This window comes from Cydia pomonella, chromosome 5 (genome assembly GCF_033807575.1).
Source record: "Cydia pomonella isolate Wapato2018A chromosome 5, ilCydPomo1, whole genome shotgun sequence".
In the NCBI taxonomy this organism is placed as follows: domain Eukaryota; kingdom Metazoa; phylum Arthropoda; class Insecta; order Lepidoptera; family Tortricidae; genus Cydia; species Cydia pomonella.
Genome location: NC_084707.1, coordinates 17,419,741 through 17,446,922, shown reverse-complemented (window position 1 = coordinate 17,446,922; position 27,182 = coordinate 17,419,741). Strand labels below are relative to the sequence as shown.

At 36.8% G+C, this 27,182-nt stretch overlaps 1 protein-coding gene across 2 annotated transcripts in view; it reads right to left on the bottom strand.

The window, feature by feature from the left end:
* The window catches only part of LOC133517880 (ubiquitin-conjugating enzyme E2Q-like protein 1), a 59,347-nt gene that overhangs the window by 13,270 nt on the left and 18,895 nt on the right, over nt 1-27,182 (bottom strand). The window contains exon 2 of one of the 2 annotated variants that reach the window (XM_061851347.1): nt 7,108-7,697. The exons of the other annotated variant lie outside the window; for it this stretch is intronic. Within the exon in view, the coding sequence (XP_061707331.1) occupies nt 7,108-7,238 (131 nt within the window). The 5' untranslated portion in view covers nt 7,239-7,697. The remainder of the gene's footprint in view (nt 1-7,107; nt 7,698-27,182) is intronic. 2 annotated transcript variants of the gene reach the window in all.

The window sequence follows — 27,182 nt, the reverse complement described above, 5'->3', positions numbered from 1 at the left end:
TTAGTGGATCCGGTTCCTATAACGATGATTTCATTATATACCGCACTTAGATGAGTTATAAATAGCAAAAAAGGTACCTCCGTCGTTTATTGTTAGTGCGTTTATTGGATATGCCATTTGACGCTTGATGGGTTTGAATATAGGTAGGTAGTTAAAGTAAAAAATAATAGCAATTCGCGTATTTGTGGCCATGTAATCTAATTTCACTAATTGTTTTTAGGAAGATATTATATTTTACATTTTAAATTTAGTAAGTAGGCAAGAATCTTGATTGATGTGTAGTAGGTACTCCGAATTAATTACCTAATTACTTAAGTACCAAAAAAAAAAAATTTACATAATGGGATAAGAATAATAAGAAGAATACATTTTATTATCAATAAAACACATAACAGAATATGTCAGGGAGACCCCTGACTAGGCTACGTCTGTATCGCGGGGAATCAGTTACAGTTAAAATTATTGAACTAACAAAGTAAGGTACCCAACTGTCCGGTTCCGATTTGATTTATATTTATATATGTTATAGAGTAGTCTAAAGTAACGGACACGTATTTTTTTTTAGCTGCCCAAACTCAACCTATTGGGAGAAACTGTCCTCCAAAGTATTAAAAAATTACTAAACCTTCTAACTCCTATAGAAAGTGATGCTCAAGAACTTGCTAGTTAATGGCTGGTTTGAGTATATGTTTGAGAGAAGGAAACAATAATGCGCACGTGTTTTGTTACATCTGCTTAAAGTCAAGTTTAAAAAAAAAAAACACCCGTCTTTATGTGTATCTTTAGCGATAAGATATTATAAAACTTCGAATGTCGATTTTTTTTAGGAAAAAATGAGTTTCAGCCTGTATAACAAAACATGTGCTCATTATTTTTTCCTGCTCTCAAACATATACTCAAACCAGCCATTGACTAGCGAGTTGCTTGAGCATCACTTTCTAAGTGAGTTAGAAGATTTTGTAATTTTTTTGTACCTACTTTGGAGGACAATTTCTCCTAATAGGTTGAATTTGGGCAAAAAAAAAAACGTGTTTGTTATTTTAGACTACTCTATAACATATATAAATATAAATCAAATCGGAACCGGACAGTTGGGTACCTTTCCCTGTAAGTGAAGGCTTTGGCGGATACGAAAGATCACAAATGAGTAAGTTAGGGAGTAGCGAAGTGATGCGGATGAGGAAATAAGGATTCCCGAATCGAAATTAACATTCATTTTTTTATCGCGCAACCCATACGTACAATACCTATAGTATTGTATAAATAGGGAGGTACAACACACACAGGCAATATCATCTGTCGTTCAAGTTTTGAGGAAAAGGGAAATGAGAGAGGATAATTTGCCACGAGAGCGATTAGACTCGGATAGGAACAGATACTTATTGCCCTTATTGGTGTTATATTCGAATATAGAATACATATGTATTCTTTTTGAGAAAATGGCTCAGTAAAGCTTGCATTAATGTCTACCTACCTATACCAGAGATGTGTACAATAATGAGATATAATAAAAAGGTAGTCCATTGATTTAACATTAAAATATTTGACGTAGGTATACCGACCTAGTGATATATATATAGGTAAGTATTTCACTTAAGAAACATAACTATTGTCAACTATACTCCGGAAAAGATTGTGTTTTGTTTGTAACGGCAAATATGTACCTATCTATATACCTATGTTGCCAGTGTCCATTTAAAGGTTAAGAAATAATGAACATTATAATAAGCCGTTGTAAATGTACATTTGCACAATGCACCGATTGCGCTCATTCGAGTGCAGCGCCATTATCATGTTGTAATCTAATCATCGCGCCTGACACCTTTCAATACACAGAGCGGCTATCAACTTATAAAAAAAACTGGACATGTGCGAGTAGGTCACGCACATGGTTCCGTACATACAAATTTGACTTATTTTTATTTTTTACAAGGATATAGTTTTCAGTTTTTCCCTGTACTTGTAGTATAAGACAATATTACTTGCCAAATTTCATAGTTCTAGGTCAACGGAAAGTACCCTATAAGTTTTGATTCCCTTGAGAGTGTTGAAGTTGAAATAAACGTTTTATAAGTTTGATTTTTTCATAGTATATGATTTCATTTCAACACGATACCTCTACGTAGTCTACGTGATACCGAGATAAAGGGTTTTGACAGACAGACGGACAACAAAGTGATCCTATATGGGTTCTCTTTATTCCTTTTCGACAGGGAACCTTAAAAACTAAGAAAAATCAACATATAGATGAAAAGGTCCCTATATCCAATCCTTCAACGAAACTGAATTTCCCTCGTTTGGCCGGCTTGGTTGTGAAATAGCCACTTCTTTGATCTGGCTACGACACAGGCATGCATTGCATACACAACATGCTCGTAAAGTACATGCAATCATCCCGGCTTAGCGGTGATTGCTGTGACATGGCTGTCACGATCCTTCACGCTTTCATTAGGTACTATTAATTAGTCCCAATGTGTCGTAATTGAACAATAGGGGGATAAATGGCAGGTCCATTGTGATATGGCGCAATGTTTTGCCTTCTTATCTTTGTTGCTGCACCGTGTAATGTACGCAGCTAAATTGAAAATGTAGTATATTCAGAGTTCGACATTTCAACAGCCCTGGTTGAAATCCATTATAGTTCCCTAAAAATGAATTTCCACAGACAGGTCAAACAAGTGTAAGCTCATTAATCGACAAAAAGATCATGCTTATTCACTGCTTTCATATGTCGTTTTAATATTCGACAGAAATCTTCCCTTGTTACAAGCTTTTACTTAACTGTCCTATTACTTAAATGTGTGTCAAATCTTGTAAGATAAAGGCCATGCCAGGATGAGCTAAGTGAATCTGCCCCCAGCAAGTTTTGGCTTGAATTTTTTTTTGATGATGTGGTTTTATATTAGTAGCCAGTATGCAAAATATCAGCCCCCCAAATATTATAGATTTTGGTAAAAAAAAAAAATTATCTTTCTTCAATTTTTTTTTCTAGCTAGCCGATTTTGACGTGCGTCAGGTATATACATATATGTCAAGATGTGTGTTTACGTCAGCGACACCTCCAAGTTTTTTTACCAAAACTAGCCTCTTTAATAAGCTACAAAATGAATGTAAATTGAATACATCACTATACATTTTCTGTAGCCGCTCGATGGAATTAATACTTTTTAATTTCTTTTTTAATTTTTGTAAGTGACGAATGTTCATTATAAACATACAAATTTCTCAAAAAAGTTTTTAATCGATTAGTTTTAACGAGCGGGTAAAGAAAATGTATATGTATTCAATAAAAAAAATACCCTGTTATACCACAGATAAAATTAATTAAATACATTCGTTTTATACCTAGCTTGTTAAAGAGGCTAGCTTTGGTGAAAAACTTTGAGGTGTTGTTGACGTAAAAGTACTTAAAAAAAAAGTTTTTTTATGATTTTTTTGTATGGCAATGTGTCCTATAATTGATGTCGTATAATTGCCTTTGCTATATGCACAATATATGTGACGCACGTCAAAATCGGCTAGCTACAAAAAAAATATTGAAGAAAGCTCTTTTTTTTCCAAAATCTATAACATTTGGGGGGGGGGGGGGGAGCTGATATTTTGCATACTGGCTACAGAACAAATCCAGATCATCAAAAAAAAAAAAAATTACAAGCCATAACTCGCTGGGGCAGATTCACTTAGCTTATCCTGGCAATCCTGGCATGGCCTTTGACCTACTTCCCGATTTCCGACTAGGCTGAAAAATAGCATTCATATGTGAGTCGGGTGACAATGAATTATTATGGTACCATCGAGCTGATCTAATGATGGAGATAGGAGGTGGCCATAGGAACTCTGTGATGAAACAACGCAACCGAATTGTGTTTGGTATTTTTAGCATTGTCTCGATGAGTATTAGATGCCTGTGGTAAGAAAAGTACCGTCAGCGATAAAAGCTTAGGGCCGCGTCGGAGCGCATTTTCAATGTGCCTATACATTATCTTTGGCAGGTGCGATGGAATCCGTCCGGAGCCGACCACGTCCGCGAGGAGCCGCCCGGCTTGCTGCCGTACAAATTTGAAATGCGTTCCGACGCGACCCGATTCCGCCCGTGCGGTAGAAATCGTACTATACTCGTTCAGCTCTACTGGGCTCTATATCGAAAAAAAAAACAATATTTTTCAACATTATTCTGATTCCGTTCAACTGCAGAGAAAAATACTTAAGTAATGCTCAATATTGATAACAGCAACCATACATAAAGTTACTTCATAAGCAAACATCATCTTTGTCTCAGAGCTTCCGAGAATCGTAAACGATAATGACACGAAGCAATTAAGGACCAAAGTATTCGTCAAGCGCTTGCTTAAAATTCATGATGCGTCCTAATCTCTTTTATCTTAATGTAGGCAATAAAGTAATGATTTTATCTCATACATAACTAAGCTTACATTAAGCAATGTGCGCCGAGGAGGGCGTTTAGGTACTCGTACCTTGTTTTATTTACTAATAGGAAGGTACCTGGGTAAGTATTTGCTTACGTGCATAGTTTAAAGCTGACCTTAACCAATCAATGTCCGGGCCAAGTGCGTGTTTCGACTTATCACCTTGATCTTAATATCAACAGTATAGCCGTACGTTGTATAGGTTATTGGGGCATATCGTTATAATGATACGTAAGTTTCAAAGTTACACTTGGTTTTAGAGCGTTCGAATTAGAATTTTAACAGACGAGTTATTTTTTGGTTGATCACATCACTAATATGTCAATTAAGTTGTTATGTAATGTAAGAGTGATTCTTGAGTAAGGTTTAGGTGTATAATTTGTTAAGGTTCTACCCGTGCGAAGCTGGGGCGGGTCGTTAGTATTCTATAGGTACAGTCGACGACACAAATATGTTTATATTTTTCGCCTTGATACAAGGAGGTAAGGTGTAAAAGTGTAAACATATCAAACATCTGATACTATCAAGTATCAGAGTTTGGCATTATTCGACTAATTTTTCATCTAAATATTTATTTGGATAATCAATCATTCGCCATGGGATTATTCGCGAATACTTTCATTTACATTTTCAAATAAAAAATGAATTATTTGTTATTTTATTCCAATCAATAATACGAATGATATTGCAGTACACGTTGAGATTTGACATCAATAAGCAACTCCAGCGTATTTTAAGGTCAAGGTAATATATCGCAGGTAGCCAACCAGCAAGAGAAACCACTTAACTCAACTTTTATTTGCCTATATAGACTATGAATAATCATTCGAAAAAATTTTTCGCCATTCGCGAAAGATATGGTTATTCTCAATCGTTATTAGTCATTCGAATAAATTTTTCCCATCTCTGTAGTCTTTCTTTAGGTAAGCCGATCAGGTCAGCACACCTTTAGCTATTCAAGTTTTGTTTGAATACCTTATTTCTTTACAATAGTGGCTATGGAATGACATCCTACACACAGCATGCCATGCTTTTGGCGAGTTTTCCTATAAAACTGAGAAATTCTTTGTCGCAACAAAGCGAAGTAGTTACATACTAAGTTTCTTTTACATAAACATTCAGCAGTTAAAATGTAGATATCGTTATCGGACGTATATTTGGATTAAACGCCACCTGCGTGCACCTTACATAACACTAAACACGGTAGGCTACTACACTGTTCAATCACCGTAAAGCTTTTAATTCAAAACATTACTGTGGCATAATATTGTTATGTCTATCGTCCATTTCCAAGCCATATATCTCTACACTTTAATTGGACCACAATTTTCCTGCATTTATCGACAGCAACAATATAATCAGTTGGTTTTAATTTTTAATTATATATGTAGAGTTAATGTGGTTAATATTTTTTCTGAATTAATTTTCCAAGAGGAAAGTTAATTCAGAAAAAGTAACTTTGGTAGAAACTCTATCCCTCTACAATGTAGAGCAAAGCTTTTTATCCGATTAGAAAGTGACATTTACCGATTCTGAAATTTGTTCTCGTTATTATGTGTTTGCTTACTTAATGAGCTCTGTTTTAGAATAAGTTCTTTTCAAGTTTTCATAAAATACTATTCATTATATTGGATGAATTATTACAACTAATGAATTGAGATTACTGACGAATTTATATCTCGTAAGCAGTTCATATTGTAATAGAATTGAATAGGCCTGTATTATTATAACATGCTCGATATTATGAGATATTGGGAGTAGTAGGTAGTAGGTAGCACCTATTAGGTAATCGTTAGCTGCTTTTGGTAGGTACGCAAATATCTGGGTATAATATTAATATTATACGCATGTACACCTACGTGACTGCCTACATGTTTTTATGATAACACACTACGATTAACTGTTAACCATTCGCGCTGTAATTACGAAACTTATTGAACAGGTAAGTATTAAGTAATAAGTATTAAACCTTTGGATAAGCCATTAAGTTAAGCGCTCAAATATGTAGGTATATAAGCAGATACTCATAGCTCATAGGAGCAGGTAGGTGCGATCACTTAATTTGGATCGCTTCTGGGGAAAGAACCCCACAGAAGATTTTTCGAGAAACTCCACTTGCTTGTTTTTGCAGTTATTTCTAATGCTAAAAAAACGCTAATTTAAAATAAAGAGCTAAAAAATAACAGCATTGACAAAATGGACGAAGAATTGCCTTTAAACAAGTACCTATTCACAATGATGGGAAGAGATTAACGAGTGTCATACGTTTACTTGAATCAATAATACTACGAGCGTGCGGGCGTTTTATGTTGTGATGCTTTCGCAACCAAACTATTGTTGATAACAGTTTAGCTATGCGCGATGTCCCTTTTCTTCAAAACAAAGGACACATCACACCAAGTGCAAGCTGTTTCCAAGAAGCATTACTTACTCGCTTACAAAATACAAACAATACAGCTGCATATTTACTGCTTGATTGATGTCGATGATTCAGGATTTTACGGACCACACAAGCTTAAACTAGGTCATTGTAGTTTACGTTAGAATACTCAGAATATGAAATGGGTCTAACGTTGTCGGTATTTTTATATCTAAGCGATTTTTTAAACTATCACTAGATTGCGGAGTCGTACGGCCAATTTATGGATTCCGTTGTTTATTTAATTGAAAATGACCGTACCTGTGTCGCCGCAGTAGCCCGCGCCTGGCCGGGGAACCGCTCGGCCCGGCTCCATCATTGTCCAGTTTCTCTGGAGACCGAAACAGCTTCCTAAACGCAGCTGCTACTTTTTCCTTCGATCGCGACGTCATGTTGCACAATTTTTTTATTTATTTTATTCACTCCTAACAGCACTAAACTTCCAGAGTTTTGTTTTTACACAATTTTTGTTTACATCAACACGTCTCGATGCGCCATTTCAGTGACGCACAAACGTCAATTTTTTTTTCGGATTACGTTTTGCAAGCTGCCAGTGTTTGGTAACTTGAAGAGTCCGTCATCGGCATCACTCGCGGGGACGAGGGCGCGCGACGCGTCTTCGGGCACGTGCGTTAGCTAGCGAAGTGAGAGAGCGGAGACTTGGCACAGTGGCAGGCTGCGGTTATCGCGCGCTGCGCGGACGCTGCGGCGCCAGCGCATGCATATCACGGCTGCCGAGTGCAGCTCTTTGTGTGAATAAACTGGGTGCGTCTCGCAGGAACAAAGTAAAAGTCCCTGTGATTACGCACCAGCTGGCCTTGCAGCTGGAAATTCTTAACAGTCCCAGCTTACTGAAACAAAGGAAAATAATATTACTTATCTTATAGACATAGACTAAGTATACATTTTCATTACTTACCCTCATCACTAGCTTGTTTTTGAACCTGTTCCCTGACAAAAGATACAGCTTTGTCGATAAAACATGTTTTTAGTGAGAAGTATCGTTATTGGACACCGATTTTTTTTTTTAAATAAATTAAATTGTAATTAAATCTTTACACGTCTCTGTTAGAGCCAATTAGTAATGCCTTTTTTAAAATGCCCAGGTCTTAAAGCCTGTAATCGTCTTCTGGAGACCGTTTAAGTTTAAGCGAACACTGCATCAACATCGACTTTGAAAAAAGTGGGGGAGTGCCACTATACGTTTAATGCTGGAACCTCCACACTTTGTCGCTACCAAGTCTGTGCAGAGTTACTTTTGTCTGACTGTCGTTCATTTATTTTAACCCAGTATTATTTAAACTTGAATGCACAAACAAAGAAAATGTACAAATGGCGGACTTAATTCCAAAATGTATTCTCTACCAGTCAACCATTGGGTCAAATAGAGACATATCTGTGTGGCACAGGGGAGATTCATAAATTAGGAATAAAGAGAAATTGAACTGATTATATCGATATTATCAAAAACAAACAAATAAGACGCACAGGATGCTGCCAAAATTATAACTAGTACACTCTGGCACAGCGACCTTGTCAGTAGAAAAAGTTGTATAGAAAATTTAATATTTACGCCTTTTTCTATTCAAAAGTAGAGTGTGTTTCTGTATAATATTGTACTCGTAGCTTTAGTTTTGAATTTATATCAGCTCAACCGGCTATTATGTTTGTCATAAGCATCACGATGAACTCACATATCTCACAATGCTTTCACCAGCCGTCTAAATAACGACAGCGGTATTACAGCAAGAATGGGGTCGACAGGCGGTAAACAAAACACTATAACAATGTCGTCGTATGTCGGCAGTGTCGCACAAAGCTTTCGGCGGCGTAGATCTGTGGAAATTGTGGAACATCTCAGCCTTGTGCGTATTACAATTATCAGGGATGCTGGGGCTCTTGGGAAAATATTATACGCCGGAATGCGGGTTCCCCAAGAAAATTGCTACTAGTAATGGCAAATATCGATAACATATTTAACTTAGGTGGTAGGTGCACGCGTCGTTTATAATTTTAAATAGGTATATACCTACACGAGTTTTAGTATAATAATTGGCTTCTGCCCGCACGTTCATAGTCTGCGTATAGAATTAAGCACCACATCCAAATCCACCCAATACAATATCTGATGACGTAATTAGATTCAGTGGGTCAACTTTGTAGGTAAACTAGCTCTTTGTTTCACTGATAAAATCTCATAGCCATTTTTAAGTAGGTACCTACGACAAAACCGGTTAAGAGCATGTCGGGCCATGCTCAATGTATATAGTTCGGTAGTTACTCCTCCGCCACAATAGGCTGCCTTGAACGGGTAGTAGTAAGTATCATGTACAGTAAGCTGCAGAGCTAAGTGAGCCACCTGCAAACAAGTTCCTCTGCAAGGGAGGTCACAGCTTACTGTACATAACAAATAATAGGGAGTACGAGTCTAGTTTCCTTCACAGCTTTTTTTAAGTCTTTTTACTAAGAAGGGAATACTTTTTGCGATAACTCAAAAACTGCTTAACTGATCATGACGTTATATAGGATATAGGTATCTAGTTTTCAGTGAATGTCATTATTAAGCTCTACTTTCACGATTTTTTTGTTGCTCAAAAAGTGCTTCTTAACGTAGCTGTTTAGCGTGCGGAAAGTTGGTTTTCGCGAACTAGTGCTTTTCACTTTTCCATTTTTTTTTAAATTCATACTTGTTCCAATTCATGACTACTTATTGATGTGTGTTAATGTTAGTTTCCTTTAAAAGTCGTAACGAAACATAAACACCTACTTTTAATGTAAGAATAATAAAAATATACATATTTCATATTTTATTACCTATCATTATCACACGTTTATTTTTTAATTTTGAATATTGAAAAACTGTTCTTAATAAGGTGTCTGAATGGAACGGAATAGCTGCCGAAACGCCTGTGAAAGAAGAGGCGTTTTTCTTACTGCAAGCATATTTCAAGTTTCCAAAGGCAACATTCGATAGTGTTTTTATACATTTAAATATACGATACACAAATAATCGTAAATAACAATACTTAGATAATAATAGTACAATGTTTTATATTTACAATTGTTTCTGTCTTATAGAACATGCATAAAATAAATTAATTGTTGTTTTTCTTATTTTTTCGCAACTGTATTAAAAAACGTCCTTAGATACACGTGCGGAAATGTCATTCTTTCCGCAGTAGCATCGAAATGTACTATTTCATAGTGGACTTTATAACATATGAAGAATAAACTAATACTATATGTTTTTAATTTAGATCCACATAAAAATATGTAAGAATAAATACATAGGTATTTCAATTTCAAGATCCCACCTAAAGAGATATATCGCTACTTAAATATACAGTCTTATGGTAACAAATATTAGATGTCACTGTCTATTTGATGTTTGTACCAAATAGCATTTGCCCGCTGCTGACAGGCTTTCAGTGAAAAAATACCGTAAGGAAAGGAAACCCCTCCGAGAGGGCCAAGTGGGAGCCGTTTTTCGTAAAAGACGGTATGTACCAGCGTCAATTGTTCAAATTAGCTTGTCAATGTCTAAAGGAGTGCTTATTTTTTTATTTCTATACATATTATAACGTATCTAGCAGGTATGTATATCAACACAGCCGATACCAGTATATAGATACCACGATAAACCAATTATAGGCTTTCTACATCGTCTTGTTTTCATTCGCCTTCGGAAAAACTGCGTAGAAAAGTAGAAGGAGCGATGTTATACATAAAAATCTGGAGTCCTGCTCGCTTGTGTCCTTGATTTGTCCTTGGCAGTGGGGAAGGACGAATTCGTACCTACTTGATAACACTTGGCAGAATGCCAGCAAGAATCAGGAATCAAAGACAGTGTCGAGAGCAGGGCTCGGAACTCAGAACCTAATAATACCCGTATGCAGAAAATACCGTTGTCCGATCCCTGGTCGAGAGTAGTTTTAGGGCTTATCAAATTAAATGGGCCACTTTGTTATGATATGAAAGTCATTACTAGTAGTGTCAGGAAAGTCATAATAGTGGAAAACTAGAGAAAGACAACTAAGAGGATTGCAGGCGTCCATAGGCTACGATGACTTATTTATTATTTATTAAACATCTTATTTAAAGAACAGAAGACTCACAACAGCTGCTTACCATCAGGCGTACCGTATGCTTGTTTGCCACCGACGGGATATAAAAAAAACTAAGGAATAATGCATTTAAAATTTACGAACTTCTTTTGAAGGGCTCACATAATTATAAAGAAAGGTACATAATAAACACTGCAGATGCAGGTAGCCCTCCACTAGATTAATTCTTTATGATAGATCCAAATGACACGATTGACACGTTATACGGGATGGGCCTATAATAACAAGAGAAATTAATTAAAACATAGACTGCACTCCTCAAACGGTGGCACTTTAGTAAGTTTTTTACAATAACTTTTAAAAATTATGAAATCTATAAACTTCCTATTTTCCATACAATTTAAATATTATCTTCAATGTACGCCATCACCATTATAATTGACGTTGCTTGTCATGCTTTAATTCAGGGGTCGCCAAATGGCGGACCGCGGTCCGCATCCGGACCGCCGACCCATTTTGTGCGGACCGCGAGAACACAGCAACTTTTACACTTTTGCAGAGTACGTAATTTAAAATAAAAATGTATCCCCCGCATTATCTTTGTTGACGTCAATTTGAAAACGGCCGGGCGAAGTCACTAGCTAAGATAGTCCAGATAGTCCGCAACAAAAAATGACATTTTTCTCATTGATATGTAAATACCTTTGTTATTTCTGTAATTACATTTGATTAATAAATATTTTTTCTATAAAACGTTGTGCGGACCGCGATGGTCATTTCATTTCTTAATACAGACCCCGAGCGAAACTAATTGGTGACCCCTGCTTTAATTAAACAAAACAAAATTCGCAATACATAGCATTTTAGAATAAACTTTTAAGTGTGCTAAAAATCAAAACACTAACCATTTTTAAACTCGCTGAACACATGTTGGTAAGTTTGAGGAGTAGTGCAGACTACAGTTTAATATTTTGCTCCTATTACAGGCCCCACCCGGTATTAGCCAGATCCGATCTCCATATACATGTATTTTATTACTTTGTAAGGAGATGTGACTTTCTGTCTAACATTTATTGGATACATTTCTCATATAAGGTCAAAGCGAAATATAGGAAATACATCGCGTGATGGCACACTCTACTCGGTCATAACTGACAAGTTGTAACTGGTTTGGAATCTTTTGCTATGTTCTTTTCAGACGTTTAGTCGGAATCCTTTGAGCAGTTGATTTAATAAGGAGACTTTGAGTTCCGGACTTTGCGATGTGACAGATAACGGTAACATACTTCTACAAAAGTACCTTTACAAATAAACTGAAGAAACTTTTATTCCATTTAGCGTTCATTTGCGACTTGCGAGTACGCTTTACCGACTTAGGTACGTAATTAAGTGCATTTAAACTTTCATAGCTTTCGTTACTATTACTAATATAATATTATTACCAACACTTTACTCATGCTCTTTCACCTTTATTTACTATTAGTATACCGAATCCACAGCTTTCGTGTTCGAACTGACTGAACTGACTGTCCGTATTAACAACAGACAATATAGGCAAGAAAAAATGCAAATATGCATATTATTTACCGCTTATTTTGTTAACTCCTATATACAGCATGACTACTCTCTGGACATTTACCGAGTTCCCGAGTAGAGTTCCATACTTAATATGGTAAATTATTTGATTAGATAAACATTTAAAAAATATTAATTTTTAACGTTAAATTAATTCAAATAAATCATCAATAAATTGGAGCATTCTGTACTAGTCGCTCACATGACATACTCTTTAATTACCGCGTGTATCTACATACAGGCTGTTCCGAATTATTAAATCATAAATCATGATCCGTAAGCAAATCGAAATGTGCTTCTCCTATAAAGTAAAAAAAAATAAACTGTGGAAATGCTTTTGGTCACCCTGTATATGTATTTAAGTTACTAAAAGCTTTCAGTCACGAGGTCTTTTCTTCCGCCCACCATTCCACTGAGGGATTGCTTTAGTAATGAATGCGTGGGATGCTGTCCAGAGCCAGAACAACTGAGACATTAATTCATGACAACCATACGTAAACAAAGAGCAGGCAATGGGGCGCATGAGGCGTGAGCTTGGATAACAATTACCAATAATCCCATAAGTAAAGCACACTATATCAAGTTATTTATCATTACTCGAGTAGTGCAAATATGTATGTATGAATACTGATTATTTTCTATAGTTAGAACACCGCGTGCCCCATAATTGTTGTGTATAATGTAGGAGGCGCTATTATGTGTATGCTTGCATTTTAGCATTTTGCTGACTACCATATGTATCATTGCTATTTCCAACTCCGATACACAGTATTGATGATGAACTTCAGTACTATGTTATATTCTAGTTCATCTAGCTAAAACATGAAAATGGTACCTCAAAAAAATTAATAGGTCCAACCTTTTTTACGGTTCCGTAGCCAAATGGCAAAAAACGGAACCCTTATGGATTCGTCATGTCCGTCTGTCTGTCCGCTTATGTCACAGCCACTTTTTTCCGAAACTATAAGAACTATACTGTTCAAACTTGGTAAGTAGATGTATTCTATGAACCGCATTAAGATTTTCACACAAAAATAGAAAAAAAAAATGGGGGTTCCCCATACTTAGAACTGAAACTCAAAAATATTTTTTTCATCAAACCCATACGTGTGGGGTATCTATGGATAGGTCTTCAAAAATGATATTGAGGTTTCTAATATAATTTTTTTCTAAACTGAATAGTTTGCGCGAGAGACACTTCCAAAGTGTTAAAATGTGTCCCCCCCCCCCCCCCCCTGTAACATCTAAAATAAGAGAATGATAAAACTAAAAAAAATATATGATACCATGACCATATCATGCAAATTTCCACCGAAAATTGGTTTGAACGAGATTTAGTAAGTAGTTTTTTTTTATTACGTCACAAGTGGTACGGAATCATGGGCGAGTCCGACTCGCACTTGGCCGCTTTTTTTGTTAAAAATTTAATAAGGATTGTTTACACTTTATATCTAAAATATATACTTGTCCTTAAAAATCAAAATACTGTCAACCGGGACATATTTAAACTAAAAGGGGGGGGGGGTGTCAAGGGGAGGGGAGGGGACTGATTACCAGTTCGCCGGACGATATCGGTCTGTAAGTTATTATTCGCAAAAGCTGACAATCGCGAATAACTGACAGGCCGATATCGTCCGGCGAACTGGTACTTAATGAGTGGGCCACTTAAAGCACCATACCCAAAGGCATATCATACTGCATTATATTGTTTCAATTTGGATATAGGTAACTTGTTTTTCAAAAACATAATTTGACCGAATCAATTGTAAGGAGAGAATATCGATCAGCAAAATTATTAGGGACAAGTTTTATTATTTATGAATTAGTTAACTTCCGAACTCGAAGAGTAATTCAGATGCGTAATAACTAATGTATAATACTAAATTGATCTGTATTGTTTGCACCCGCTAAAACCAGCGAGATTTGGTTTTAAGATTCGTGGTCAGGACATTTGGATAACATGACGGCTCATCATCTTCCCAACGCGAGGCATTTTGCCACGGCTAATGGGAGCCTGGGGTCCGCGTGGCAACTAATCCTAACAATTGCGTAGATAGGTTTTTACAAAAGCGACTGCCATTTAACCTTCCAACCCAGATAGTTAAACTAGGCCTTATTGGGATCCCCCCGCGGGTTGCCCACCTTGTCGTGGTGGAGGGGCTTAGTAGCCGTGGCTTGGTCACCCACGGTGAAGCGAAGAGGCAACCAGGGCCGGCCTGTTTGAGGTGCGGGCTGGCCCGAGGAGGACGCTCCAAGTGGGCTTGGTGAGCCCGCTTGTGACGCGCTGGAGGTGGACCGTCGAGGAAGAGGAGTGTCGGTATTGCGGTGAGCCGTTCTCCCTATCCTCGACGGCCGAGGTGGGATCGCAGGGGAAGAGGCGTGATGGTATCACGATGCGCCACTCTCCCTATCCCCTGCGACCTTGGCGGGGCCGTTCCGCAGTAGCGGCGTTGGTGGGGCTGCAGAGGAAGAGGAGTGTCGGTATTACGGTGTGCCGTTCTCCCTGTCCTCTGCAGCCGAGTTTGTGGTTTGCGGCAGAACCATGGACCTCATCTGCCGCCGGGCGCTGGGAGTTTTCTGGCGCCCGTGGCCTCCTTGTGGCGGGCTCGGGGGGGTCCGCTACACTGCAGGAGGCCGAGGAGGAAGGCGCGTCGAACCATCTGGCGCGCCTAGCGTGAAGGGCCTTCGGGCATTTGCGAGGGAGCCGCTCGCGGGCGGCTGCCGCCGGTGGGGTCGCGGATGAGTGCGCAAGCGTTCCCGTAACCCCACCAATAAGGCGGCGAGGTGACATATGGGGGGTTTTTAGTGGGTATACCGTCGGCCTCATTAGCCTGGACGGGAGTCCCACATAACCACTCGGGTCGCCCCCCGCACCCGGGTGGTATGCGGAATGCATTTTCCCCCCTAAAAAAAAAAAAAAAAAAGAAAAAAAAAAAAAAAAAAAAAAAAAAAAAAGGCCTTATTGGGATTACTCAGATTTCCTCACGATGTTTTCCTTCACCGAAAAACGACTGGTAAATATCAAATGATATTTCGTACATAAGGCTGTGGTTTTTGTTTTACCTCAATTTATAAGACATTAGTTTTAAATAAGTATTCATTTAATGATTTACTTTTGGTTTATTACGAGGTTTTTCTGATGAATCACGCTCTTCGTCCACCTCTAAGATTTATTAGAAAGTAAGTAAATGAAAAAGAAAAACAATTACATTTGTCATTTTGCCGCGATATTGCTACTTTTAGCAGAAAATAACTATTATAAGTCTTATAACCCGGGCCCGTACATTTCGTGCCGTTGACGGAAAAATGACGTCACGCTACATAGAGTATGATTCCAATTAGTATTTTCGTAATAATTAATCATTTGACAACCTCTTTACTTAACTGATATAGATTATAGATACTAGACAATCAGTACAGAAACGTCTAGCTGACTTTCATTTAATGTCACTCAACTAAATAATAGATTATTAGTTTAAGATACATATTTTTGATTTTTAACACTAACAGTATATTTTACGTAACAAGTATTTGTTTTTCAACGCGTCACTAGGTAAGATATCTAAATTTGTAGTATTGTAAAAAATCTCCCTGTATGTTAAATTACGCCAATGGCATGAAAAGTACGGGCCCTACTTATAACAAGTTCTGTCTTCGATTTTTTATGCTTTAACATTTACTATGAATTGGAACCTTATTCAAATTCAGTTAAAGAAAGTTGAAAACCACAAAAAAAATTAGTGTGTTGACTGCTTTACTGCCCTGTTGCCCTTGTTGAAACTAATGGTAATTATTATACAGCGTAGAAACGTATATTAATGAATTATGACTCTACGAATATTTTTTTACTAAATTGCAATACCTTATTCATAATTGGACTGAAATGTCAAAACCTCCGTGATGTTATCAGCTAGTAAAAGGAAGAATTGTGCTACAGTAAATGTACCCTATCACATATCCAGACTTGGAATTAATCAATGGATTGTCCCTCAACAAAACGGTGATGTAGATCAAGAGTCGAGGCGAGAGGGGAGGGGCGAGGGGGTGACTCCCGTTCCTCTCCCGGTATGACGTCATTGCTCCCTCTACAGTCTACACCGAACACCGGCGCGTAGATAACTCGGACCTATTTATATTTTTTTTTGAAAGAAATATATATGTTTTATATATCTTAGTTTTTCACATACAATTCGGGTATAAAAGAGAAATAAAAAGCAAACATTTTAGTAGGTAGCTATTTTCGGCCGGCTCTACAGATGTGACGATATATACACGTACGGGTGCTAAATTGCGTCTTTGTTCTAACTATGAATCTTCAAATAAAACAAAATCTGAGCATATTCATACTTCTTAATCATGCGAAAATTTACGTTTAATTGTAGCCTACTATTATTAGGCGTAGTATCGTACCTTCCTACACGGTTAAATTAAAGACGTGATTATATTATATTTTTTGCAGTACCTACATAAGCTTTTCTCTGTCCTTTCCACTATACAATAAAAACTATTTTTGAGGGTTGGCGGTGTGAGGAGTGTGTAGCATGTATGTACGTGAGTTGGGTTCTAAATCGCCAGTCAAAGTTCACGTTTGTTGACATTCCGGGAATAGTACTTCCTTCCGGCGCCCATTGCTTACAATAAAGTGTTTCCACGAGGATCCCGGTTTACCGTGTCAAGTGCGGAACCATTAAAGCTTAAGCTTATTTTACGGTATAACTCATACTTATAATTGGTTGGAGTGAGATGCGCTGTAAGTGATTGCAAAATGAGATCAAATTTAAATGTATATAATATAAACCTCTAACAGGCCGATTCGAACTTTAAGATACATCAAACATGTGCTAACTAAATGAATATATCAATGTCACAAGTGACGTTTTTGTTCGAAGAAACGTCACTCTTGACATATCTAATCCATATCGTATCTTTTAAACAAATTTGATGTAAATATCTTAAAGTTCGAATCGGGCCGTTAGACATTTTTAACCGACTTCCTTTCCCGGAAGGAGGAGGTTCTGTATTCGGTTGTGTTTTTTTAGGGTTCCGTAGTCAACTAGGAACCCTTATAGTTTCGCCATGTCCGTCTGTCTGTCTGTCCGAGGCTTTGCTCCGTGGTCGTTAGTGCTAGAAAGCTGAAATTTGGTATGGATATATTAATCAATAAAGCCGACAAAGTCGTACAATAAAATAAAAATAAAAAAAATTTAGGGTTCCTCCCCTACACGTAAAGTGGGGGTGAAATTTTTTTTTCGCTTTAACCCTAGAGTGTGGGGTATCGTTGGAAAGGCCTTTCAAAACTAATAGGAGTTTTCAAGAAATTGAAAAGAAATTTCATTTTTTGATAAAGTGTATATATTCGGAGATAATCGCTCCGAAAGAAAAAAAAAGTGTCCCCCCCTTCTAACTTTTTTTTGTTTATTTGGTAATTTTCCTTGACACCCGAATCGTGTAAGAATGTGAAAAGGTTAGATAATAAATAATAACACATAATAAACATTATATATTTTAATAGCCATATAGTATGAATTTTGCCGTGATAATGCTAGATTGGTTTTTGGTAAGTTTAACTTAATCCTATGTGTCCCTCTCTTAGAGTTAGTGACTCTTACATCAAACAGTTCTATATTTTTCTTTACAAATAAACACATTTCAAACACATACAAACATGGAAGTGGCAGTATACGTTTGGATTGGTAAAGTGGTTTACAGTGGTCTAAGGAATCGGCTCCACATAAAGTGCGAATGCATTTTTTTTGTATTTTAAAAATGATTTCAGCATCCGTCGAGTTTCCCCAAAGTATGAGTCCGTATCGCAATATTGATGCCACATAACCGTGATACGCAAAAAGGGCTGCTTCTTCTGAGACAACATTTCGTAACCGATATAAGACATACACAAAACGGTCGAGTCGCATGCGCAAATTATCAATATTCCAGTCTATCAGACTCTTCCAGTTACACAAGCAGTCCAATGTTATTCCCAAAAATGTCGCAGACCTTACCTCTTCAATTGATTGATTATTATATGATATATTTAAATTAGTCATTTTACTTTTACATGTCAAAAATTGTATAAATTTAGTCTTTTCCAAGTTAATGCTCAAATTATTATCTTTCATCCAATTAATTATGTCATTTATGGCTTGATTTATTTCGTATTCAAATGTTAAAACATCATTACAATTTATAAGTAAGGTAGTATCATCCGCGAACAATATACATTTGTGATTCGTTGCATCTGGCAGGTCGTTAATATAAAGAAGGAACCTTGAGGTACGCCGATAGGATTTAGCTTGTAGTTAGATCTATATGCCAATCTATTATGACTAGTAATTCTCATGATTTCTACACACTGCTGTCTGTCACTGAGATAACTAATAAGCCAGTCATAAGCAGGAGGATTAGTGAAGATTAAAAAATATTGAAAGGGTTCTTATTTTATTGAACGGTTTCGCGAGTAGGTTGGTCCAGGGTATAATCATGATTCTACGGCTTTCAGCGTTGGAGACAAATGGTCTTCCTTGATGGACAGACAGAGGCAGACGGCCGGGAAACATCAATTCTGCTGTCCAGTTCAGTGTGCAGTCCTCATATTTATCGGTATTAGTTTGTTATTTAGATAATGCTCTCTTGAAACTGGTATCTAATATCTAAAATATAACTTTACTAGTTAATGTAGTGTGTCGTAGGTAGGTGTAGTACGAGTATGTCAAGGTCAGACAGTCAAAATGTATGAAACAGCCAATTTTTTTTTCGCGATTTCTGTAGTTGGTCCCGTAGTAAAAGTTGCTCAGATTGACCTATATATTCACCCGTAAATTATTGCAGGTGACTAAATAAACACCATGTATAGTTTCTATTTTTCTCCGTGAGCTTCTACGGATTATCGTCTTATCTATTGTTTAAAAACCGCAAAGGCGCGTGCCACTATGAAAAAATGGTCAGTCCGCATAGGTAGCGTTTATTGAATTACTACTCTATTGAGCACGGAATAAGATTCAGTATGAACTAATACAGAATTCTAACAGAATAGCTGTCTGATCTCTATTGGTGCGTCTAAGGTGGGCGACTAAACGCTCTCAAACCAGCTTAACTTGTGACACTGCGATCCGAAACAAAGAGACGTATTCGAAGACCTCGTTTGCACTGGTAATGCGAGCGCACGGCTAGCTAGCGCCAAGGAAGCAATGTTATGTTTCTCGAAGAGCAGGTAAAAAACAGGGCCGGATTTTCACACAAATATATTTGGGTGGTTTTACGTTCTTTAATTTAAAGAGATAAAACATAACACTATTTAAATAGTAGGTACACATCTAATCTAACAGAATGGGTTTGTGTAATTACAATAATAACGAGATATACTCATTTTTATAATCAACTGTTTAAACAGTTGTTTGCTAATTTTAAACTTTAAACAGGCTAATTTTAAATAAACAATAAAACAATGGTAAAATAGTAATAAATATGTATATCCATTTAACAATCCCGTACTACTAATGTTAAAATAGACCTATATGTTGTAATTATGTACACTAAAATAAAGATATTATTTACAATAGAGTACACATTTAGTAAAACATTTATACAAATTTATATTATGAGTCAACAAAAAAATAAGTAACATATACATAATAGTGTATGCATAAAATAAATAAATATAAAACAAAATATGCATATCGTTTAGAGTCCAATCACGCTAACTCTTTCAAGCAAACCATACAAACTGTGTGAGTTTGTTAGAAGTCTGTCTATATATTATAATACATTAAAATAAAGATATAATTTTATAATAGACTACAACATTTAGTAAAACATTTAGTTATACAAATTTATATTATTATTATTTTTAAGACTGTACTAACAAAATAAGATCATTGTTATCTTGAATGAATAAATTAACATTATTATTAGTCAACAAAAAATAAAGTTATATATAGCTATACAATATTGTACGTATGAAATAAATAAATATAAAACAAAATATGCATACCGTTTAGAATCAAATCACGCTAACTCTTCCAAGCAAACCACCCAAATATATTTGTGTGAAAATCCGGCCCTGTTTTTTACCTGCTCTTCGAGAAACATAACATTGCTTCCTTGGCGCTAGCTAGCCGTGCGCTCGCATTACCAGTGCAAGCGAGGTCTTCGAATACGTATCTTTGTTTCGGATCGCAGTGTCACAAGTTAAGCTGGTTTGAGAGCGTTTAGTCGCCTACCTTAGACGCACCAATAGAGATCAGACAGCTGTTCTGTTAGAATTCTGTATTAGTTCATAATGAATCTTATTCCGTGCTCAATAGAGTAGTAATTCAATAAACGCTACCTATGCGGATTGACCATTTTTTCATAGTGGCACGCGCCTTTACGGTTTTTAAACAATAGATAAGACGATATCCGTAGAAGCTCACGGAGAAAAATAGAAACTATATAGGTACGCAAACTGCCTAACCCAACTATAGGTTATTTTAGTACAACACCAGTGCAGTGTAATTTAAATCCTAAAAAAAATCAAGCATGTTTGGGAATACATATAATACCTACTTTATTTTATAGTACATCTGATGCTACTTTACCGCACTCGTGCGATTATTAGCACATTACGTAACTATTTTGAAAATGTAAAGACCCGTACTACGTTGTACTTTAAATGTTGTACGATACATGTGCAAATAGGTGATTCCCTAATAAGTAGAGCTAAAGGATTTCGTTACTGAATTGGATCAATTAGATAGGCTTAGCTTAGTTGAAATGGCCTTAGTCTAGTTCTGTGAAATAAGCAATATGTCGCAAAAATTCCCAGACACGTTGTAACCCTAGCAGTCTCGAGGCGGCGGCTTGAAACTCGAGCTATGCTTTGCCCGTCTTTGTCGCTGTTTATAAGCCACCCTCGTTTACTACGAAAATTGCACGCCTCTCAAATTGCACATACGGATTTCTATTAACTTTCAGACGCGGACGAAGAATGTAGGATTTTTCTTCGAGTCTATTTATTTTCTTGTGTATTTGTCGATCGCTTTTAACGATAAGACCACCTGTTGTTACCTATTTATTGTACTTAGTTCTATTTTTGTCTCTAATTTCTTTGTTATTTAAATAAGTAGGTATGTGTACTTTTGGGTAGTTATAGCTTTAATCGTTTTAGATACCTATTTTAAGTAAACATTTTATTTTCCCAAATCTTCTTCTAACTTAAATTAAAAAGACGTTCATTAACATACACAGCATTCTACCAGTTTAATTTTGAAATCGATTTGACTTGAGTGCTGGCTGCGGTCGGGAAATCCTCTCGCGCGAGTAAATGGCGTGGAGAGGCCGGTCTCTCCGCGCAATGGCTGATTCGACCCCTGGTAGTTGTCACCGCTAGCCGAGCATTTAATTAGACATCCGGTGACCGTGGCTCAATTTCTTTCAGCGTTTTTGCTTAACTTTCGCGCATAACGATATATCCTCCATAATCTCCACATAGACCATCCGCTAGTCAGGGGCTATCATGCGAGTATCAATTAAGAGGGAAGAATGGCTTTGCGATCTTAGCGAAATAACGGTAATTTTTTTTCTATGAAATTTCATTTCGGGAGAAAACGTTTTCCACTAACTAGATCTTAATAAATCACTTTGATTTTGATGTCGATCGCTTCAGCATAATATATTGTAGGTGTTTAGGTTTCGCATGAAAAAAAAATGTTTTGCAAATTTTGAAAAATAAGTAAAACCTATAAAGCTAGTTTTTCATTGTGTCAATAACATACTAAAAAATCATGGAGAATGGAAAATTTAGAAGTGGAAAAACGTTTTCTCTTTTTGTATGGACGATCACGAGCTATTAAATGCAATCTAAGAAATCACCTTAATAGTTGCTATCTAAAATAATTTGATTAATTTCAGGATCTGTATCAACTACGCGTAATCGGATATTTATGATAGTCCATATAAAGCAAAAGCTCGTCAGGGTTGGTAAGAGAATAACACTAGCAGATGGCCCCGCCCACCCACATATGTATCTACCTTCTACGTCACGCCAACAACAATACTTTACAATTTGGTGCCTCCAAACGAAATTGTTTAATAAAAATGTCATCAACCCTTCCCGTCCGTAATTAAGTCGGCAAATTCTTAGTATTTGCGCCGCTTTATCGGGAGACAAACTTAGTTTTATTATAGTTAGGGTAGATTCGCTCACAGGCAGTTTTCTTTGTATGCATTTCCCGCGCCCAAACCGTGTTTTTTGTGTCTTTGGTTTTGCTAAATTAATTAACTCATAGTTAATGAATTGCATATAACATGAGGAATAAGCGGAAAATAAATATTAAACCCCACAAGATTTAAGTTTTTATAAAGAAAATACTATATCAGAGGTAGAGGCCAAAGATTCTCATTTGATGTAGTTTTAAGTTTCCAAGCTTCTTTTTGCCTTTTTGTGGAATTACTCTAATATACTCCGCTTTAAAATTACTAGCAAGTTTGCCACTTCCCTTTGTTGTGGAGCAGACGGAAGAATTCTCCCGCAGCGGTAAAAGTCTAAAAAATAAAATAAAACAGGTAGAGGTGCAGGATTACATTGCGGTCGCTGCGGGCTAGATGTGTGAAAACTCCGCAGTAAAAGCTGCTGAGTCCGGCTGTAGCCGTGAAAATGGAATTATGAATTTATGACTACTTACTCAGCTCATTCATTATTTACTCAAACACCCACGCTTTAAATTAACGGTGGTAAAAATGTTTCAGGCATCAACGTTGGTAAAAAGGTGCCCGGTTTCTAAAGCTTCTTAATTTTTATAAATATTTATTCTGGGAGAGTAGCGTTTTTTGTTTGAGTACATATATTTAACTTGTAAATGAACAAACGAAACATTTGAACAAATGAACTTTTTCGCCAGATTCGAACTTCGAGATACGTCAAACATTTCCTTTCATAAAACGATACGAAATGGATTGTATATGTCATTAAAGTGACGTTTTTGTTTGTAGAAAGTAGAAACGAACTTTTGAACCTTATTAAGATACTATGTTTGACGTATCTTAAATTTAATCGGGCCGTAAGGGTAGTTTTTTAAACTGTGGAAAATCACAGTATAGCCGTAACTTTTTGTAGCGAACTAGGTATCTAAACACTTACTCGCCATAAGTTCACTAGATGACGAGGTAGTCCGAGTAATATTGGATCAAACGGCAGGTTATTTCGAGGCTATTGTTAGACATAAGTACTATAAAGCATTTCAGCAAAAGACCACTCAGTACCTATGCTCGGCCATACAATGGCTGGCTATTACTTGTGCTGTGCGCTCCTTTATTTTCATCTGTCATCGCAGCCCGCATTCTGTTGCGAAGCTAAATGAGAACGGCAAATAGCGAGTCTTCGGCTTAATGATATTTATTATGAATAGTAAATGGAGCCTGTGGCCGATTGTGTTTGTATTGTTAGACCTCATGAAAAGAAATGTCCAAGATTAGACGATAATATTTAATCATAAAATCGTCTCTCTTGAAGCAGCTACAGAATTTCAATCACTTTTCGCTTGATTTTTTAAATAATTAGCCGCATGTACGATGAATTGGTGTTCAAAGCAAGGTACCGTACTTTCCACTACCTTCTTATCGTAACATGATTTTTAGAACTCGGGACGGAAAGAAAATGTAACCTTTGCCGCCGCTAAAAATCACAATGCGTAGTGCGTAGGTATACTAGGTATGCAGGAACCTTTAGTTATCTATTTGTATCCACCTCGGTTCGTATAACCTAAAAAACTGTTTATTATTTGGTTCACATATATGAATAATTTATTTGTCACAGGATAATAGCAACTGGTCTTCCATGTTGCTATATTTAGCTTCTTGAACGAGATTACAAGGCAAACTTGTTATATTCTGAGTAAATCAAGAGTGTATTCAATTCAGTGCCAATGTAGTACTTAGGTATTCGTTTGACACAGCAGAATATTATTCCTTTTAGGTGCAAAAACTTTTATTTATTTATTATTTAAACTTTATTGCACAATAAAAATAAGTACGGACTTAATGCCTTAAGGCATTCTCTACCAGTCAACTATAGGGAAAAACAGAAATTCTAGAATGTGGGTGCAGTGAGAAAAATAATGTGGTGGTCGTTGATTCAACGAACTAGTTGATAAAACGTTCTTCGTTTGTCAACGAACGAAACGTTTTGTGTAACAGACTCAACTAGTTGACGACTTTAACGTACAAACGTAATCGAAATGGAACGCTAAGCTAATGGCATGGCAGTATAGTTGAGATCAACATTCCTTTCATTCATTGATTCAATTCAACCCGATTCCTTTGACGCCAGTGCGAGCGAAATACAAAGACGCAACAGCAAGGGCTTGAAAGATACTTCGTTGATCGACAATTCAACTGACTAGATTCCGTTGACGCGAATTAAGAGCAATTCCTAGCTGAGCAACTTTTCAAATCTCGAATTTTTGAAGCTATGTTTCTGTCGCGCTGCGGTGGGCGGGAGCGGGAGCTATCTAAGTGTGAGTGCGCGCACACAGATGCGAGACTCCAGTGCCCGCTCATTGCGCGCCGTTCCGTCGACATCGCCCGCGAGCCGAACGGAATTTATCCTGCGCTGCCCGATGCAAGTTGTTTTTGTTGTTATCACATAATATTGTTTTTCATTTTTATATTATACTGTATCTATTAATTACCATATAGGTAAAAACTGCAAAAAAGAATGATGTCCCTGTTTCGGTCGTCGTCGTACAGTCAAGTGCAAAAATATGTATCGAAAGAATCGTCTCATAAATATGGTACTACGCTCTTATTACACTGGAATAAGATGCTATGGGACATATTTTTGAGTAAGATGTGTACACCCATATTTTTACACTTGACTGTACCTATCCGTTTTTGTAAGTAGGTATAAATATATGGCTAAACTACAATCTATTTAACTTGTAGTACGATGGGGCTAACCTTGGGCCGCCTTATTGAAGAACGTATCGCAATGACAATCTGGGTAAAGTATGTTGGGGTAATGCCGGACAATTTTGGGACCAATTGAGAGAACTCGTGAGAAAATGTTTTTCGAGATCTCAGCACGTGACAGATTCTTGAAGTACGGAGCGAATCGTTAAATAATAACCGTAGATTCGTTCGTATTCGTAGGTCCGGTGTCTGCCCTTCTCCAATGTATATAAATTACATTACAGCCACCAATAATTACAAACTTAAAAATTGTCAACGAAAGTTTTTTTTCCGTATTTTTGTATCCGATCTTAACCCTGATACAATAATTGGTAAAATTGTGGCTCTCAAACTTTGATACCTATGTCATAAGGCAATTTGATAAGTAAACAATGTGCTAAGAAACTTCTTATTGTAAGGTTTACCCGAAGTAATAAAGTAAGAAAAACCACTAAAATAATAGATAGGTTTCGAAGTTTTGACAATTTAAGATCTCGTGAACTGTACAGGTTTAGTAAAAGTGTAAATGTATTGTTTATTGAAAGGAATGTACTGGAAGATATTAAGTACTTAACAAAAATCAAAATAAAAAATAATCGTGCCCAGTCATTTTTAATGAAGGTCGCCAAAAAAATAAGAATTAAACTTAGAAATCAAAAAGATTAAGTAGTTCTTTAAAAAGGTCAAGGTTTTTTTATACTACGTCGGTGGCAAACAAGCATACGGCCCGCCTGATGGTAAGCAGTATCCGTAGCCTATGTACGCCTGCAACTCCAGAGGAGTTACATGCGCGTTGCCGACCCTAACCCCCTCCCACCCCTCGTTGAGCTCACTGAGAGCCCATCTTGAAGTATAGAATATAGTTGATATACAATCTTTTTTTTATAAAATGTAAGGATCGTATGTAAAGAGTAAAGTAAATATATAGGAAAAGAGAGCCCTCTTAAAGCATTTTAAGGAAACTAATTTCGAAGCCCTGTCTCTATTTTGTATCCTAAACTAGCTATGTATGTATGCGTGCACATCTACATATGCATCCGTATGTGTAGGTACTTTATTGCGAAAAATTGCTCATTTGCTATTTATTTTACTCGATTTTGTTATACAATAATTCAACATGTATCATCATCCCTATACAATATAAATACTCTTTATTGCACACCTCAATAAAAGAAAACAGAAACATAAGCACAGGTAAACAACATGCGGTCTTATCGCTAAAAAGCGATCTCTTCCAGGGAACCTTTGGGTTGCGGAAATTAAAAAAATTACATTGTCAGTAAGTAGGTGTACATACACATACAATATACAAACATACAAAATAGACTGCCAAAATCTCTTCCTTTTGATTTACCGTCGCGCTGGTAGTGGTACTGGATAAAAATAATGGTACGAAAGTGTGATCAAGAACAATAAATGTGATAATTAAGTAGGTCAGTAGGTAAATAGAAGAAAATTTAAAGTTTGACAATCACTGCTGTTTTTGAAATAGGTAAAGATCGGATTGTTTCTTTCCGATCTTTACCTGGAAGGGTCAAGATCGGATAGCGGTCTACAGCAGTGCTAGGTCTGTTAACACAATTACAAAAACAAACACAGTTTCATCACAATACGCAAAATAAATTACAGGTCGAACATCGGATAGAAGAAAGAATTCGCGAAATTTACCTTGCTCTCTGTGATTGCGCATAGCACAAGCCCGACTCCCTGAGCGACGCGGGAACACTGGCAGTCGAGGCGCAATGAAATGGCGTCTTACACAATGTTGCCAAC